General features: G+C 39.3%; 1 protein-coding gene across 1 annotated transcript; it reads right to left on the bottom strand.

Moving 5' to 3' along the window:
* Positions 1-14,839: 14,839 nt before the first annotated feature.
* On the bottom strand, positions 14,840-18,021 carry LOC133049977 (apoptosis-resistant E3 ubiquitin protein ligase 1-like). The gene is given in 3 exon segments (XM_061134049.1): positions 14,840-16,125; positions 16,128-16,218; positions 17,962-18,021. Coding segments are annotated over 3 exon segments (1,437 nt in total).
* Between the last annotated feature and the right edge of the window lie 898 nt (positions 18,022-18,919).

Genomic DNA, 18,919 nt, shown 5'->3' on the forward strand with positions numbered 1-18,919 from the left:
ACTTACATAAAAGGGCTCCTCATTTCTTAAAAGCATTCTGCTCATTGTTTGTTTTTTGGGGCCATGTTATAATAATCAGTAGTATTATAGGTCATTCAAGATCAGTGAGAATGTAAAGCTCAAACACAATTACTCTTATATCGTCTGAATTGGGTTCAGCATACTAAATCTACAAGGATACATGTGGGCTGAAAATAATTTTGTAAAAATGCTTTTATTGTGTCCATAATGCCATGATTAATTAAAAAAATCTCAGCCATGGTAGCATTTCACTCATTCCACCAATAACTAGAACAGATATTTATACACAGTTGTAATAATTATTTAATTGGATGAATAAATTAACAAGTAAAGAAAGAGAACCACTTCATGCTAATAACAACACCAATTTTCAAGCACATAGGTATACAAAATAGGCTACTAGCAGCCCTGAAATTCTTTCAGTAACTATAGGAGTGTGACGGATACATTCATACATAGATAAGTGGATAGATAATTGAATGGAGAAAGACACTGTTCTGGGTACCAAACAAGTATTAAACATAACCATGTTCATAAACTCATAGTTGATCAGACACTAAGAAAACTTAGAAAACTTAACAAAAAACATAATTACCTTAAATATTTAATGCTAAAGGGGTTTGGGAAATGATTTTGTATCAAGGAAATGTATGGAAGAAGTTTTGATTTAGGTAGGACTAAAATTAAATATGGGCTTCCCTGGTGGCTCAGGTAATAAAAGTATCTGCCTGCAATGCAGGAGACCCGGATTTGATCCCTGGGTCAAGAAATCCACTGGAGAAGAGAACGGCTACACACTCCAGTATTCTTGCCTGGAGAACTCTATGGGGAGAGGAGTCTGGCCGGCTACAGTCCATGGAGTCACATAGAGTCAGATATGACTTAAATACTGGTCAAGTGCAAATGATGACAAGGGTTAGGATATTCAACACAGGAGTAAAATAGATGAGAGAAGAGACCTGGATATGCGCCTGTAAAGCTGTATCAAGAGGGCTTTCTGTGGCTGGAACAGACTGATTTTGTAGGAAAGCCACAGTAAAGACAGGTAGTGTCACACAATCCTGAGGAACGGGAAGTTCAGTATGAGAACATGGAGGAAATCTTAAAAGTTCTGAGCAAGGCAGTATGAGGAAGAGGCCCACCGCTATCATGAAAAGAAAGATATCGTCTCAGCAAATGGGTAGATCCTTCTTGTTTAATTAAACAAACAAGATGATCCTTCGTCAAGTGTTAAATTAGAAACTCTTTCACACAGGCATCACTTGCCCAGAATATCACAGGTTTCCCCTTCCTGGGTGTTCAGTTCTACCCCCTAAAGGGTGACAAGTCATTTTTCAAGTGGATTCTAAGATTGTGTCTACATACAAGAAAAACTACAACTTGAACGTGACAGGAAATTAAGAGTGTCAACTGCTTAGCTTACAGCTGGTGAGCTCCGTTCCCATACCTCCTGGGTGCTCTCCTTGGAGGTAGAAGTTTAGTTAAAGTGAAAAGGGCTTGGCCCTTTTCAAGGGTTTTTCAAGATCAAGATGGTTTTTGAATTCTATGTCTGTGTGCTAATCTACTCCAAGTGGAAGGCTACAAGTGGGTTTAGGCCAGTTAATCAGGAAATTGTTGATAAGGAATTGATGCTCATCTTGTCACTTTCTTGGGAAATGCATCAGGAAAGGAGACTGCTGGTCTCTGATGTATGGAAGGCTCATAACCCATAAGCATGTCATGGTCATGGCAAATAGATGGGGAAACAGTGGAAACAGTGACAGAGTTTATTTTGGGGGGCTCCAAAATCACTGCAGATGGTGACTGCAACCATGAAATTAAAAGACGCTTGCTCCTTGGAAGAAAAGCTATGACTAGTCTAGACAGCATATTAAAAAGGAGAGACATTACTTTGCTGACAAAGCTCCATTTAGTCAAAGCTATGGTTTTTCCAGTAGTCATGCATGGATGTGAGTTGGGTTGTAAGGAAAGCTGAGTGTCAAAGAACTGATGCTTTTGAACAGTGGTGTTGGAGAAGACTCTTGAGAGACTCTTGGACAGCAAGGAGATCAAACCAGTCAATCCTAAACAAAATCAATCCTGAATATCATTGGAAGGACAGATGCCAAAGCTAAAGCTCCAGTACTTCGGCCACCTGATGCAAAGCAATGATTCATTGGAAAAGACTGTGATGCTGGGAAAGATTGAAGGTAGGAGGAGAAGGGGATGCCAGAGAATGAGATGGCTGTGTGGCATCACCAGCTCCATGGACATGAGTCTGAGCAAGCTCTAGGAGTTGGTGAGGGACAGGGAAGCCTGGCGTGCTGCAGTCCATGGGGTCGCAAAGAGTCGGACACGACTGAGCGACTGAACTGCTTGATGTCACAGTCAAAGCACACCTGACATTTGGGCTTGAATATCATTGAATAAAAACTTTCAGTTTTCAGAAAGACTAATTTTCTGACAGCTAGCTAGCCTTACGACTCTAGCATTAATATCTTCTCATAAAGAAATAATATTGAGGGCCAAGACTATCCATAAGGAATCCAGTGTTTTCAGTATTTTCAGCTCTTATCTATGAAATGTATAACTAGCCTTCTAATAAGCCATTAAAAAAGTTAAAAAACATGAGAGCATTGACAGAAAAATAGAGTATTATGCTAGAAATTAAAGATGAGTACTTATGTTAAAAGCAAAACATTATTTTTCATGACATCAGGTATTACCTAACCTATCCAAAAGTATTATTTTCCCATCTGAGTAGATGGTTAAGAATTCATGAAATTCTATATATTAGAATAATGACAAAGACATAATTTTATCATCAACAGAAGAAAGTGAAAGGTTTATATACAAAGGAATACCGAGTAGTCAACATTCATGAATAAAGAACGTGTCTTTCAATATAACTTTCTGGTTAAATGAGAGAAAATCAGAGAACCTTCAAACCATGTTAATCAAGCTTCTCTGTAACGCATCTTACCAATAAATATTTAGTCTAGCATACCATATTCGGAGAAGGCAATGGCAACCCACTCCAGTACTCTTGCCTGGAAAATCCCATGGATGGACGAGCCTGGTAGGCTGCAGTCCATGGGGTTGCTAAGGGTTGGACACTACTGAAGCAAGTTAGCAGCAGCAGCAGCATGCCATATTTAGTTTTCCAGTAGCAACTGAGGCTTTTGTGATACGCGAACTTCATGTGAATACAGAGGCCATTTATGAAGATAAAGTGTGCTCCTGAAAGGATTGTGGTAATGTTGGCAAAGGTGATGCCAACCATAAAGGCTCATCTGTTTGCATCTTTTGGCAGTCTTCCTGTGAAGAGGCTTAGCCTGTTTCAGTACCACTTGAATCTGGATTAGACTGTGCACTTATTTTTAACCAATGAAATACAGCAAATTCATGTGTCTGAATCCTGAGGTTCATCTTTATGAGACTTTACAGCATCTGCTTTTGTTCTCTTGACATTCTGCCCCCAAAATTGTCACAAAAGGAATCTAATCTATCCTACTGGAGGCTGAGAGGTAACATGGAGATGAATGAAGCATGGCATCTGACAGCTTCCACCAGCTTCCAGCCATGGAATAAGGAACCATGAACCCAGCTGTTAAAAGCAGTATATGTTTTGCCATGGGAAGATTTGGGTTAAACTTGCACAGGCTCAATTGTGTCCTTATTTAACCTCTTCTTGGTCTCAGCTTTCTACTACATAAAATGAGGATAATTGTACTATCTGACTTGTAGAGTACTTGAGAATATTAAATGAGTGAATGAAATATCTTAAACTATTACCTGGACTAGCACACATGTGAATAAAATATAAGTAACAATATTAGCATTGCTGTCATCATTGCTGCAATTCTTATTCATCTTTTACAGAAAAGGAAACTGAGACTCAAAGGGATTAAATACATTTCCCAAAGCCACAGAGCTGTGGAACCAAGATTCAGACTTTTGGGGTCCAGAGTCTTGTTGTTTAGTTGTTCGGTTCTGTCTGACTCTCTTGCAACCTTCTAGACGTAACTTGTCAGGCCCCTCTGTCCATTTTCCATGCAGGAATACTGGAGTGGGTGGCCATTTCCTTCTCCAGGTGATCTTCCTGACCCAGGGCTCCAACCTCAATTCCTGCATTAGCCGGCAGATTCTTTAACGCTGAGGCACTAGAGAAGTCAGATTCAGAGTCTAGCTAGCTACTAACCACCACACTTTTATATATCTGTTCTGTGATTGATTTATTCAGAGATACTATGTGCCAGCCATTGTGGTCAGTGAATTCACATATATAATTACATTAACATTGTAATTATCCTGGTTAAACTAATCTAAGCATATGAATATGACTTTGTACAACATTCACAGCCTTGTCTAACTCAATGAAACTATGAGCCATGCCATGTACGGCCACCCAAGACAGATGGGTCATGGTGGAGAGTTCTGACAAAATGTGGTCCTTTGGAGAAGTGAATGGCACACCTCTTCAGTATTCTTGCCTTGAGAACCCCATGAAAGGTATGAAAAGGCAAAAAGATAGAACACAGAAAGATGAGCTCCCCAGGTCGGCAGGTGCCCAATATGCTACTGGAGATCAGTAGAGAAATAACTCCAGAAAGAATGAAGCGATGGAGCCAAAGCAAAGACAACATCCAGCTGTGGATGAGACTGGTGATGGAAGCAAGGTCTGATGCTGTAAAGAGTAATATTGCTTGGGAACCTGGAATGTTAGGTCCATGAATCAAGGCAAATTGGAAGTGGTCAAACAAGAGACGGCAAGAGTGAATGTTGACATTTTAGGAATCAGTAAACTAAAATGTACTGGAATGGGTGAATTTAACTCAGATGACCATTATATCTACTACTGTGGGCAAGAATGCCTTAAAAGAAATGGAGTAGCCCTCATAGTCAACAAAAGAGTCTAAAATGCAGTACCTGGATGCAATCTCAAAAATGATAGAATGATCTCTGTTCGTTTCCAAGGCAAACCATTCAATATCACGGTAATCCAAGCCTATGCCCCGACCAGTAATGCTTAAGAAGCTGAAGTCAAATGGTTCTATGAAGACCTACAAGACCTTCTAGAACTAACAACCAAAAAAAGATGTCCTTTTCATTATAGGGAACTGGAATGCAAAAGTTGGAAGTCAAGAAATACATGGAGTAAGAGGCATATTTGGTCTTGGAATACAGAATGAAGCAGGGCAAAGGCTAACAGAGTTTTGTGAAGAAAACACACTGGTCATAGCAAACACCCTCTTCCAACAACACAAGAGAAGACTCTACACATGGACATCACCAGATAGTCAATACTGAAATCAAATTTATTATATTCTTTGCAGCCAAAGATGGTGAAGCTCTATACAGTCAGCAAAAACAAGACTGGGAGCTGACTGTGGTTCAGACCATGAATTCATTATTGCCAAATTCAGACTTAAATTGAAGAAAGCAGGGAAAACCACTGGTCCATTCAGGTATGATCTAAATCAAATCCCTTATGATTATGCAGTGGAAGTGACAAATAGATTCAAGGGATTAGATATGATAGGGTGCCTGAAGAACTATGGATGGAGGTTCATGACATTGTACAGGAGGCAGGGATCAAGACCATCGCCAAGAAAAAGAAATACAAAAAGGCAAAGTGGTTGTCTGATGAGGCCTTACAAATAGCTGTGAAAAGAAGTGATGCTAAGGAGAAAAGGAAAGATATATCCATTTGAATGCAAAGTTCCAAAGAATAGCAAGGAGAGATAAGAAAGCCTCAGTGACCAATGCAAAGCAATAGAGGAAAACAATAGAATGTCAAAGACTAGAGATCTCTTCAAGAAAATTAGAGATACCAAGGGAACATTTCATGCAAAGATGGGCTCGATAAAGGACAGAAATGGTATGGACCTAACAGAAGAAGATATTAATAAGAGGTGGCAAGAATACACAGAAGAACTATACAAAACAGATCTTCATGACCCAGATAACCATGATGGTGTGATCACTCACCTAGAGCCAGACATCCTGGAATGTGAAGTCAAGTGGGCCTTAGGAAGCATCACTACAAACAAAGCTAGTGGAGGTGGTGGAATTCCAGTTGAGCTCTTTTAAATCCTAAAAGATGATGCTTTGAAAGTGCTGCACTCAATATGCCATCAAATTTGGAAAACTCAGCAGTGGCCACAAGACTGGAAAAGGTCAGTTTTCATTCCAACACCAAAGAATGGCAATGCCTAAGAAAGCTCAAACTACCACACAGTTGCACTCATCTCACATGCTAGCAAGTTCAGTTCATGCTAGCAAAGTAATGATGAAAATTCTCCAAGCCAGACTTCAACTGTACGTGTACCATGAACTTCCATTATATTTAAGCTGAATTTAGAAAAGGCAGAGGAACCAGAGATTAAATTGCCAACATCCGTTGGATCATCAACAAAGCAAGAATGTTCCAGAAAAACATATATTTCTGCTTTATTGACTATGCCAAAGCCTTTGACTGTGTGGATCACAAAAACTGTGGAAATTCTGAAAGAGCTGGGAATACCAGACCACCTGACCTGCCTCTTGAGAAATCTGTATGCAGGTCAAGTAGCAACAGTTAGAACTGGACATGGAACAATAGACTGTTTCCAAATAGGGAAAGGAGTACCTCAAGGCTGTATATTATCATCCTGCTTATTTAACTTACATGCAGAAACTTCATGAGAAATGCTGGACTGGATGAAGCATAAGCTGGAATCAAGATTGCCAGGAGAAATATCAATAACCTCAGATATGCAGATGACACCACACTTATGGAAGAAAATGAAGAATTAAAAAACTTCTTGATGTGAGTGAAAGAGGAGAGTGAAAAAGTTGACTCAGAACTCAACATTCTAAAAACTAACATCATGGCATCTGGTCCCACTTCATGGAAATGACAATGGAAACAGTGTCAGACTTTATTTTGGGGGGCTCCAAAATCACTGCAGATGTTGACTGCAGCCATGAACTTAAAAGACTCCTGCTCCTTGGAAGAAAAGTTATGACCAACCTAGACAGCATATTAAAAAGCAGAGACATTACTTTGCCAATAAAATCCATCTAGTCAAGGCTATGGTTTTTCCAGTAGTCATGTTGGACTACAAAAAAGGCTTAGCACCGAAGAATTGATTCTTTTGAACTGTGGTATTGGAGAAGACTCTTGAGAGTCCCTTGGACTGCAAGGAGATCCAACCAATCCATCCTAAAGGAAATCAGTCCTGAATATTCATTGGAAGGACTGATGCTGAAGCTGAAGCGCCAATATTTTGGCCACCTGATATGAAGAACTGACTCATTTGGAAAGACTCTGATGCTGAGAATTATTGAAGGCAGGAGGAGAAGGGGACAACAGAGGATGAGTTGGTTGGATGGCATCACTGACTCAATGGACATGACTTTGGGCATGCTCTGGGAAGTGATGATGGGCAGAGAAGCCTGGTGTACTGTAGTCCATGGGGTTGCAAAGAGTCAGACACGACTGAACGACTGAACTGAACTGAACTGTGCAACATTCCAGGGCTCCCCACCCATCTACCATCATCTATCATGACTCCTTCCCTCCCGCTCTCCCTGGATTTCAGTCCGTCCTTCCCATGCACTTCTGTGGATGCCATTCTCTCTGGTTATGATCCCCTTTCCCCGCTGTTTCTTTCAAAATTTTACAGTTAATTTTACTACAAGGTCCTACCCCACCTTCTCTTCCTCTGTGAAAACCTACTTCCTTTCCTTAGAAGGTTCTCAGGCATCCTCTCTGTTCCCATAGTCACTGTCAATGTATTATTGCTAAACTGAAATGTGACTGTTTTGAAAGTTTTGTTTACTTATGTCTCTCATTGACTGTGAGCTACAGAAGGCAGGACTTTGTATTTTTTTATTTATTTTCATATTCCTGGACTTCAATAAATAACTTCTAGTTGAGTACTTTTTTCGGGTGCAACACATACCATTTGTGTTCCTGAATCTTTTTCTTGTGTTTATATTCTTATGCATATATGAACATTTTACATTGAAAATTACTATTTGAGGTTACAGAGAATTGTCATTTAATGTAAAAAACTGGGTTTAGAAAGAATCAGGCCTGAGTTCAGATTTCAACTCCATCACTTGTTTAGCAATGCAACCTTGAACAAGTGATGTAAATCCTAGGCTTCAATTTAATTCCAAACAACTGGAAAAATAATAGTTATGCTGAAGACTTCACATACATATGTGTATCTAAAGAAAAGGAAAGTGAAGTTGCTCAGTTGTGTCCGACTCTTTGCAGCCCCATGGGGACTGTAGCCTGCCAAGCCCCTCTGTTCATGGAATTCTCCAGGCAAGAATGCTGGAGTGGGTTGCCATTTCCTTCTCCAGGGGATCTTTCTGACTCAGGGATCGAGCCTGGGTCTCTCACACTGCAGGCAGACTCTTTACCTTCTGAACCACAAGTTTGAAGATAAATTTCATCATGATATGTAAAGTGCATTGAATATATAGTGGCTCAATCTTCTGGAAAAATTATCATCATCATTAAGGAAGATTTTATGAATGGAGAGCTGTTTTGCTTTATCAATTTCGTATATGTAAAAGAGATGAAGTCTTGTTCTGTTCTGAGAACATTAAATTTTAAAAACAATACATTCCTTAGAGAGTCCAAGATTTATAAGTGTAATAAGATGTTAACAGACCCTGAAGATAGGAAAATTGTGCATCAAGATATATTCATTCAATCTTTAAACAGAGAAAACTTATTTTTTATAACCAGGACTTAACTTTTAGTATATATATTAGAGTAAGCACACCAAAACAGAAAATGTTTGACAATACAATTATGAATGATACAAATCTACTAAAAAAAGACCCAAACCAACAAATACCACCGACAAAGTATTTTTATAGCTTGTTTCCTCAGCATTTTACTATTATTATTGCTTTTTGTTCTCAAATGGGTCTGGTCTTTCAAAAATATGGCATATAATCAAGTTATATGTATCTGAATGTATATATTGTATATATGTTATAATGCATATATACATATAGCATATATGCATATAAATTCATGTACATATGTACATCTGGAGGCTTACCAGGTGGCACTAATGGCAAAGAATCCACCTGCCATTGCATGAGACATGAGATGGGTTTGATCCCTGGGTCAGGAGTATCCCATGGAGGAGGGTTGGCAATCCACTTCAGAATCCTTGCCTGGAGAATCCCATGGACAGAGAAGCCTGGTGGGCTACAGTCCACAGGGTCTCAAAGAGTCAGACAAGGCTGAAGCAACTTAGCATGCATGGACACACACATGTACATTTTGAACATATTGCAGATTAAATTACTAACTAATAATCATGTTGAGAAAAAATGAAGTCATTTGTATTAGCTTACTGATATAGGAATTTTATTTCTCTTGCATCTCATGCCTTCATGATTACAACCTTAAATTTAGTGACACTTTATACATCATTTAACTGCTCTTAAGAAAGTTTTATAAACCTATTTCTATCAACTATTCAGCTACCTTAAGCTTTAGTGTCTTTGTTCAATACAATTAAAGCCAATAGGGTTTCTGTCTAAAGGTTCAAGCCTCTTTGTATGGAGAAAAGTCAGTACAACTTTTCATCTATCTTGTGCTTCAAGCTGTATAAAAAGATCTATGCATCCTTCCAGATTTAAAAAAAGGCATATGACTGAAATTGCAGAATATTGTAAGATACTTTTTTCTCCAAATGTAAAAACACTGAAAATATATCCAATAGATAAAAGTTTAACACTAGCTTTTGTAGCTTATTTTAAGAAGTCAGAACAGAAAAGACAATATTGATTTTTGAAGTAGAAGTATATATATATATATATATATATATATATATATATATAAAAGAAGTATATAGATTTTCACTTAACTTACCTCACACACAAATACAGAAAACTGTAATTCTTTAACTTTACTGGCTTTAATTGTTTCCTACACAAATGAAACTTTTTATTATAAATCTGAATTGAATGCATATCCAAAATACCTTTCTATTAACTATCTTAGTAGTAAATGTATTCTATTCTACATGCCTCCATTACCTCAGTAATTTTTAGAAGGTAGAAAAGAAAATAGCACATTTGATTCACTGAAAACACTTTAACCAGCAACAGAAATTTGCCTATATCATAAAAAGTCAAAAAATGTAGCTAGACTGTCTCTGGCATTGAATTGATTAAGTACTGAAAAAAAAATGGAAATAATGTTAATGACATTATTATGTAACTCTACAAAAGGAGCTTCACAAACATTTAAATTCAAAGCCTTTGTTAAGCACTTCAGCTGATGTACTAATTACTTCAATTTAATCACATTCAGGGGCTTCCCAGGTGTCTCAGTGATAAAGAATCTGTCTGCCAAAGCAGGAGACACATGACACTTGGTTTCTATCCCTGGGTTGGGAAGATCCCCTGGAGGAGTAAATGGCCACACACTCCAGTATTCTCGCCTGAGAAATCCCATAAATGGAGAACCTGGTGGGCTACAGTCCATGGAGTCACAAAGAGCTGGACAGGACTTATGACTGAGCTAGTACATACCCACGTAACCATCGTCAGGAAAATTACAAGAGTGTGCCGTTGAATCTTTTACCATGGAAAGCAGAACTACTTATTTATCATCATGTTAGTTAAAATTGTTTGAGCCAGTGCCTTTTTGTGAAGAGAGTACAGAATAGTAAAAACAGATTTCTCAATGAGTCTAAGGATGGCCTGATGATAAATGAGGGTTCTATTTAAATCCAAACTGGATGTTGTAATCATAGCTTGCTTTGGCTTAGCAGGTATATGTATATTATTTTTAAAATTATTTTTAAAATTACTTGTCATTCTTAAACAGAATAAAATCAGTATGTGAAGATATAATATAGAAGTAGATTTAAGAATTCTCTGTTCACTTTGTGTGTGTATGTGTATATGTGTATGTATGTGTGTGCTTGTTAAACCTTCCACTCACCCAGAATTCTTCCCTCTCCTTCTCTTTTTATTGCACTGTTTTGGGTTTAATTCATAGCATCTTTGTGGTACAAGTCAGTTTGCTAATACAACTTTATTTAGAATATTTCTCTATTGCAGAGAAGAAGGTACCCAGTATAACTTGAGAATTATCCATTTTACTCAATACATCCTGAAACAAACTCATATATCATAATAGACAGAAACATTGAAAATCAAACAGAGTCAATCTACACCACTGAAAATTGTATATCAATAAAAGTAGATGATTTAAAAAAAAAATCAGCATTCTGTTTTCATCATTTGCAGACTAAGAGGCAATCTGAGAATAAGTGGGATTAATCAGAGCTGAGTCAACCTCATCTTTAGAAAATGGGAAGATAACCCCTATCAGAAATAAAATCTTTGAAGTTGTCAAAATATTTTATTTTTTACTACTAAGGAAACTTTGGGTTATACATTGACAGTCTTCACTTTCACATTAAAGTGTAAATATTCATAGGAAGCAGTGATATGTTAAATTGTTATCACACTTTCAGGAAGTGTGAAATCTCAAAAGACAGCTTTAGGGTGTTATAAGGCCTACATTCAAACCCTGATGATGTGACTTATAGACAAATAGATGTGAGCAGGTCATTCCTCCTAGGTGAGCCTCCATTTTCTCAACTTATGTATGTATTAAGAGTACTTGGCTCATCAAATCTCTTGGCTCAAATGAGATGATACATGGTCATTTGATTTATGACTGTAAACAGGCATATGGAAAGTATTGTAAATAGGCAATAAGAAAGTATTGGATGATTTAACATTAGCATTTTTTATAATTAAATTTATTTATTTTTAATTGGAGGATAATTGCTTTACAATATTGTGTTAGCTTCTGCCAAACATCAACATCAATCCGCCATGGTTTCCATGCATATGTGTGTAGGGACTTCCACTGGATATTTCCTGAGACTTATTCTATGTTTTTTCATCAAAATGCTAATGCTATAGATGTAGAGTAGGTCTCAGGAAATATCCAGTGGAGATGCATACATACATATGCATGGACACCAGTGATTGGTTGAATTTCAGGGAAGTGTATAAAGGATAGGGATGAATGTGGGTGAGATGGAGAAGTACTGAAAATATTCTTTTCAGAATTCTAACTGTCCTTATTAAAGTACACAACTTATGTCCACAAGATTTTCCCTCCTTTTTGATTAGAATTTCACTGGGACATCCTATGTATAGAGATTTAGAAGAATTTTGTTTCTGTAAAATTATGGTGCCTAAGACATATCGTGAGTAAGATTATTCTTGAATTTGCTTGTCTTATAGATGCCTCTAAAGGGATATTCTGGTGGATGGCTGCATGTGGTTCAAGAGACAGAGCCTACACTCCCACATTACATGGGAAACAGGTAAATGTTCTTCTCTTATTACTGTCATACTCTAAACAACAAAATTAAATATTTTTTAATTATAGAAGATATATTCAGATATATTGTACATGACCTGGAAGAAGGTGACTGAGACATTCTGTTCTCTGGTCTGGGTAAGCCTGAGATTTCCCTCCCCTTATGAACAAATTTATTCACTGACTCTACACCTAAACAACCATGTGAGGCTGGTTCATGTGGAACATGACCTGGACCTGGTTGGATCTCCTTGATCCACACTGTTATGACATTATTGCATATTCCATAAGCAAATCCAAATGATGCATTAGTTATTTTCTTATTCATGCAGTCAGTAAATATTTGAGTGTTCACATGCCAGGCACTATTCTTCGAAAAGGAGACAAAGAAGTGTGTTGCAAAAAGAGAAAGTCATGACTCTCATGGAGCCTACTTTTGAATTTTCCTTTATCTCTTCATGAAGATATACAGAATGTCCAAACATGGTGCTTTCCAAGACCACAGCTTCTGATGAAGGTGTAGCCTCAGGAGCAATGTTTTATACTATGTATCATCCTCTAAGATCTGGTGGGAACTTGATCCAGTGGAAACGAATCCACATTCTGGCCAATGACCTGTCCTGTGGAGATGTATTGAGTCTGATTTTTAATTTTTAAGAATATGAATTAAAGAACTTCCCTGATGGTTCAGCTGTTAAGACTTCATGCTTCCACTACAGGGGGTGAAGATCTGATCCCTGATCAGGGAACTAAGACCCCAAATGCCACATGGCCAAAAAAACACCTCCCCAAAAAAGAAAAAAATCAACAAAAAACCTCTGCCTGCAGTGAAAAATTTACATGACTCTGTAAATATACCCCAATTCAGTGAGTTGTACAAGTAAAGCAAGTGAATTATATAGTAGGTAAATTATAACTCAATAAAAATTTCTTAAAAAGAATATGAACTAAATGTACAGAGACAATACAGAGAACACAAGAAGACTGAAAGGAATGAAGTAAAGACAGGTTATGAAAGACAGTAGAGGTCATATTAGGAGAAAGTAGAAAAGGCAGAAAAGAACAATCCATGGTACTAAGAGTAGAAGTTGGGGAAACCAGCTGATGGAGACATGCTCCTGAGACCCCTCGAACCGTCTGGATTCTAGAGCTAGGCCGCATTTGATAAAACCTTAATCATTTCATCTACTTCTTGACCGTCCTGTGATCTCTACGTTTCCCAAGAAGTATTCCTGAGAAGCCATGTGTATGGACTTTTGTAATAAACTCTGAGTACTGGAACCATCTTGAGGTGAATTTCTTCATCTTGCAACAAATTAAGCAGCCTAAATTAACCAGAGGGCATATCTGCTAACAACACATATGATTCCTTCCTTCCATTGCCACTATGTACCCACTCACATTTTATTCACTTGTTAAGATGTACATTTATGCTGACTCATAGGGAGAACAAAGTCCTAGAGAAAAACTCTGTAGCAAATGAACAATGCTTCCTTGATAACACCAAAGCTATTTTTAAAAAAATTTATTGGGGTATAGTTTCTTTACAATATTGTGTTTTTTCTGCTGTATAGCAAAGTGAATCAACTATATATGCACATACATCCCTTCCCTCTTGGATCTCCATTCCCCCAGCTCATCCCACCCATCTAGGTCACCACAGAGCACCAAATTGAGCTCCCTGTGCTATAAAGGAGAGAGAGAAAAGTAAATATTGTTCATTAACACATATATGTGGAATCTAGAAAAATAGTAAGGATGAATCTACTTGCAGATCAGTGAGAGATGCAGATATAGGACACATTGGGGCAGCGGGGGGAATGAATTGGGAGATTGGGATTGATTGACATACATACACTATCATGTGTTAAACAGATAGCTAGTGGGACCTGCTCTATAGCATAGAAAGCAATTTTGATGACAATTTATTTCAATTGGTCTATTCAAGAGGCTATCAAAACTGTTCTATAAACAAGTTTCCTTTACATGGGGTGTTCCTGGGTAGCTCAGCTGGTAAGGAATCCGGCTGCAAAGCAGGAGACCCCAGTTTGATTGCTGGGTTGGCAAGGTCCCCTGGAGAAGGAATAGGCTACCCACTCCAGCATTCTTGGGCTTCCCTGATGGTTCAGAAAGGAAAGAATCTGCCTGCAATACAGGAGACCTGGGTTCGATCGCTGGGTTGGGAAGATTCCCCTGGAGGAGGGCATGGCAGCCCACTCTAGTATTCTCGTCTGGAGAATTCCCAGAGACAGAGGAGCCTGGTGTGTCACAGTCCAAGGGGTCTCACAGAGTCAGACACGACTGAAGGGACTTAGCATCAACAGCAGTGCTGTGCTTAGTCACTCAGTTGTATCCGACTCTGTGCAACCCTGTAGACGGCAGCCCACCAGGCTCCTCTGTCCCTGGGATTCTCCAGGCAAATTTACTGAAGTGGGTTGCCATTTCCTTCTCCTTGCTGTATTCTACTCACTGCTGTTTCTGAAGTGGGTCTCTCAGGGAGTCTTCTCTGACCTTATCCAATTGACCTGATTTATTAAATTTCTCTTCTGCAAAGACCGGCTCCATCTCACTCATGTCATTGTTGAGAATGAAACAAACTTTAGATTTGTAGAATTCTGGGTCATCTGTTTCAAAGCACTTGTAATGCATACACTGTACTATGATTTGGGCCAAGAAAGAATGGGTGAAGCGAGCTTGGACCAACTGCTTGTAGGCTCCTTCTAGAGAGGACTCATGGAGACACTTGCCCACCAGACGCCCTGCAGACTCATACATCTTGAGGAGCAGATGAGTGGGGCAATTAAGGTTGGGGTACATTAGTGCTTGGGTGATGTCACTGAATCGGGTGAAGAGCTGATTGGTGGTGTCAAACAGTGCTTTGCAGATTAACTTAAACCATTCCCGAAGAGGCCCTTCCCAGTCCAGAGCTTCTTCATCCTGAAAAACCACTTCAAAGTTCTTGCTCCAATCTGAGATGGAGAAATTCTGAGTGGCTTTCAGAGACGATTCCAACAAGGCATGTCTGCTGACCTTCAGGGTGACTTCAGAATGTGGCCTTTTCATATGTACCTGTTGAAGCTCTCGACGGAAAAAGTTCACCTTGTCCTGAAAGGTCTCGGATCCTCCTATGTTCTTATGGAGGGAGCGGACAAACGTGGCCGCTAAGATGTTCCTCTCCTTACAGATGAGCTCCACAGGAGGCTGAATGCCACCATCCACCACAAGGGTGAGCAGCTTATGGACAGGGTCTGGGCCAAGGTTTGAAAATTTGGTTCTGGGGCACACCCAGGAGGTGTAAAGCCACCAAGGAATGATTTTCTGGTAGAACTCCTTCTCTGACAATTGTTTTGGTGACACATAGCAGTACACCTTCTTCGGTTTCTTCACCTTCTCAGGGGTGTGACACTCAGACAGTGAGTCTTCATCTTCCTCCTCCAGAGCCGAGGAGGGCCGGAGCTGGGTAGAGCCCGTGTGCATGGGCGGGAGGTGCCACGGCGTGCTGGTGAAGTTGGCAGTGTTAAACAGATAAGCTTCAAAGTAAACGCTCACTCCTAAGGTGGATACGTTGTGCTCAATGATATTCCTCTCATTCTCGCTTAGGACAATGATGTCAAATTCACCATTGTTGATTGGCTGGTTTTGGTATGAGATGCAGGCAGGGAAGCAGCCCCGAGAATGCAGGGTGAGCCGCAGGAACACCTGGCAGGTCTCCCGGTTGGATGTCACCGACTTCTCAAATGAGACACCGGTACCTCTTCTCCTGGAGGACCAACCTCATGAATGGACAGGCTGTAGTTGTGCTCATCTCTCAAGGATGTGCACAGCACAATATCCTTTATATGACACTAAGAACAGAATTAAGGAAAGCTATGACCAACCTAGACAGCATATTATAAAGCAGAGACATTACTTTGCCAACAAAGGTCTGTCTAGTCAAGGCTATGGTTTTTCCAGTGGTCATGTATGGATGTGAGAGTTGGACTGTGAAGAAAGCTGAGCACCAAAAAATTGATGCTTTTGAACTGTGGTGTTGGAGAAGACTCTTGAGAGTCCCTTGGACTGCAAGGAGATCCAACGAGTCCATCCTGAAGGAGATCAGTCCTGGGTATTCATTGGAAGGATTGATGCTGAAGCTGAAACTCCAATACTTTGGCCACCTCATGCAAAGAGTTGACCCCTTGGAAAAGACCCTGATGCTGGGAGGGATTGGGGGCAGGAGGAGAAGGGGACAACAGAGGATGAGATGGCTGGATGGCATCACCAACTCGATAGACATAAGTTTGAGTAAACTCTGGGAGTTGGTGATGGACAGGAAGGCCTAGTGTGCTGCAATTCATGGGGTCGCAAAGAGTCGGACACGACTGAGCGACTGAACTGAACTGAAGAACAGAATGATAAAACATCTTAAATCTATGAAAGCTAGGAGAAATATTGAAAATGTCATGATAGTTCAAGACTCTGGATTCTTTTCAACTTGCTCCACAATAGTACAATGTAGCAGAAATAGAGGTGGAGAAGTCAGAAGCTGTTTAGAGATTCTAGATTTTCCCTGGTTGGCACCAAATAAATAGAGACACACACACAGCAAATCCAAGAAAGATGTAAACTATTATGTAAGTCTACATAAAGCAAAAAGCTTGAAATATACCAACACAGTAAAGACCATTACTCAAAAAAGCATAGAATAAAAACAGCGTGGGACTCATACAAACACACACATGTGTGCATATACACACTCAAGAGTTTCTAAAATTTGAGTAATGCAGGCCAGACCAGAAGACTGAGAGGTCATGTTCCTAGCCTCAGTCTGGTTAGAGAGAAAATTAAAAATAAAAATCTAGCTTCCACACTATTACTTGTTGATACACTCTGCTCTGCCCTGATAACTGTACATATTTTGTTCTCATGCCATACTGTAGCTTCAGCCATTCTCAAAGAAAATTTTTAATCTTCACAGAAATTTGAAAATCACTTGAGGAATATTTACAGAAATCTGGGCAGAGTGCCCCTCTATTTTGCTGCTGCTGCTGCTGCTAAGTCACTCCAGTCGTGTCCGACTCTGTGTGACCCCATAGATGGCAGACCACCAGGCTCCCCCGTCCCTGGGATTCTCCAGGCAAGAACACTGGAGTGGGTTGCCATTCCTTCTCCAATGCATGAAAGGGAAAAGTGAAAGTGAAGTCACTCAGTCATGTCTGACCCTTAGTGACCCCATGGACTGCAGCCTACCAGGCTCCTCCACCCAAGGGATTTTCCAGGCAAAAGTGCTGGAGTGGGTTGCCATTGCCTTCTCCCTTTATTTTGCTACATTTATCTAATATCCAGAATGAATTGAGGAGGTAAATAGCTGTCACAGTTGATGTAATTTCAATCTAGGTATACTGTGCATTATATAAGCACATATTTGAACTTTCACTCTGAATGTTTTAAAAAATCAGTCAGGGTAAAAAATAGCACTGCATCAACACCTGATAAAAACGTGAAAGTAGGAGAGCAGATGTGATGCCTTTTTATGTACTGTGACTTAACATAAACAATATACATAATAGAATAAGCCCAGACCCTTTAGACACCAACACGACGATTACTTCTCTCCTTTCTTCATCTATTTCTATCAGGCCTATCTCCAAAAATGTGATAACAGCCATGTCTGTTGGAACCATTTTATTCTCTCTCTCTCTCTGCAGTCAGCTAAATGACAAGAAGGGTTTCCCTGGTGGCTCAGATGATAAAGAATCTGCCTGAAATACAGGAGACCCAGGTTCGATCCCTGGATTGGGAAGATTCCTTGGAGAAGGGAATAGCAACCCACTCCAGTATTCTTGCCTGAAGAATTCCATGGACAGAGGAGCCTGGTGGGCTACAGTTGATGGGGTCACAGAGTTGGACATGACTGAGCAACTAACACTTTCATTTTCAAAGGACACAAAAACCATAAATGAAGCTTGAGAAAGATTCTTTTTAAGTGGTTCTATACACACTGTCAAAAAATAGACCTTAATTTTTTCCCCAAAATAATTAATAAAAATATAACAACCAATAATCCTGAGCAACATAAAGGTTCCAAACTATTTAGTGTCTGTCAATAGTCATGAGGACTTTTATGTAATGTAATCTGCAAATAAAAATATAAAGTCTATTTTAATTATTCTATTATGTCCTTCTCCTTTTATATGATAAAAATGTCAGGTTCTATTTCTTTCTAACAGTAAATAGAATTTTGTTTGTGCATTGGAGTCTTTCAATGTCATTTCTTATTCTCAAAGACTGAAATTAATTTCCTTTATGATTTTCATTTTAGACCCTTTACATTCAATCTAACGAGATGGTTGTATGGCATCACCAACTCAATGGACATGAGTTTGAGCAAACTCCGGGAGATGGTGAAGGACAGGGAAGCCTGACTTGCTGCAGTCCATGGGGTCACAAAGAGTTGAACACAACTGAGTGACTAAACAATAACAATTCAATCTAAAACTTACATCAGTGTAAGGAAAACAATTTCCCTTTGGCAAAGGGATTGTGTAAATGCAGAAAAAATTGGGC

Source organism: Dama dama, chromosome 31, assembly GCF_033118175.1.
Source record: "Dama dama isolate Ldn47 chromosome 31, ASM3311817v1, whole genome shotgun sequence".
NCBI lineage: Eukaryota > Metazoa > Chordata > Mammalia > Artiodactyla > Cervidae > Dama > Dama dama.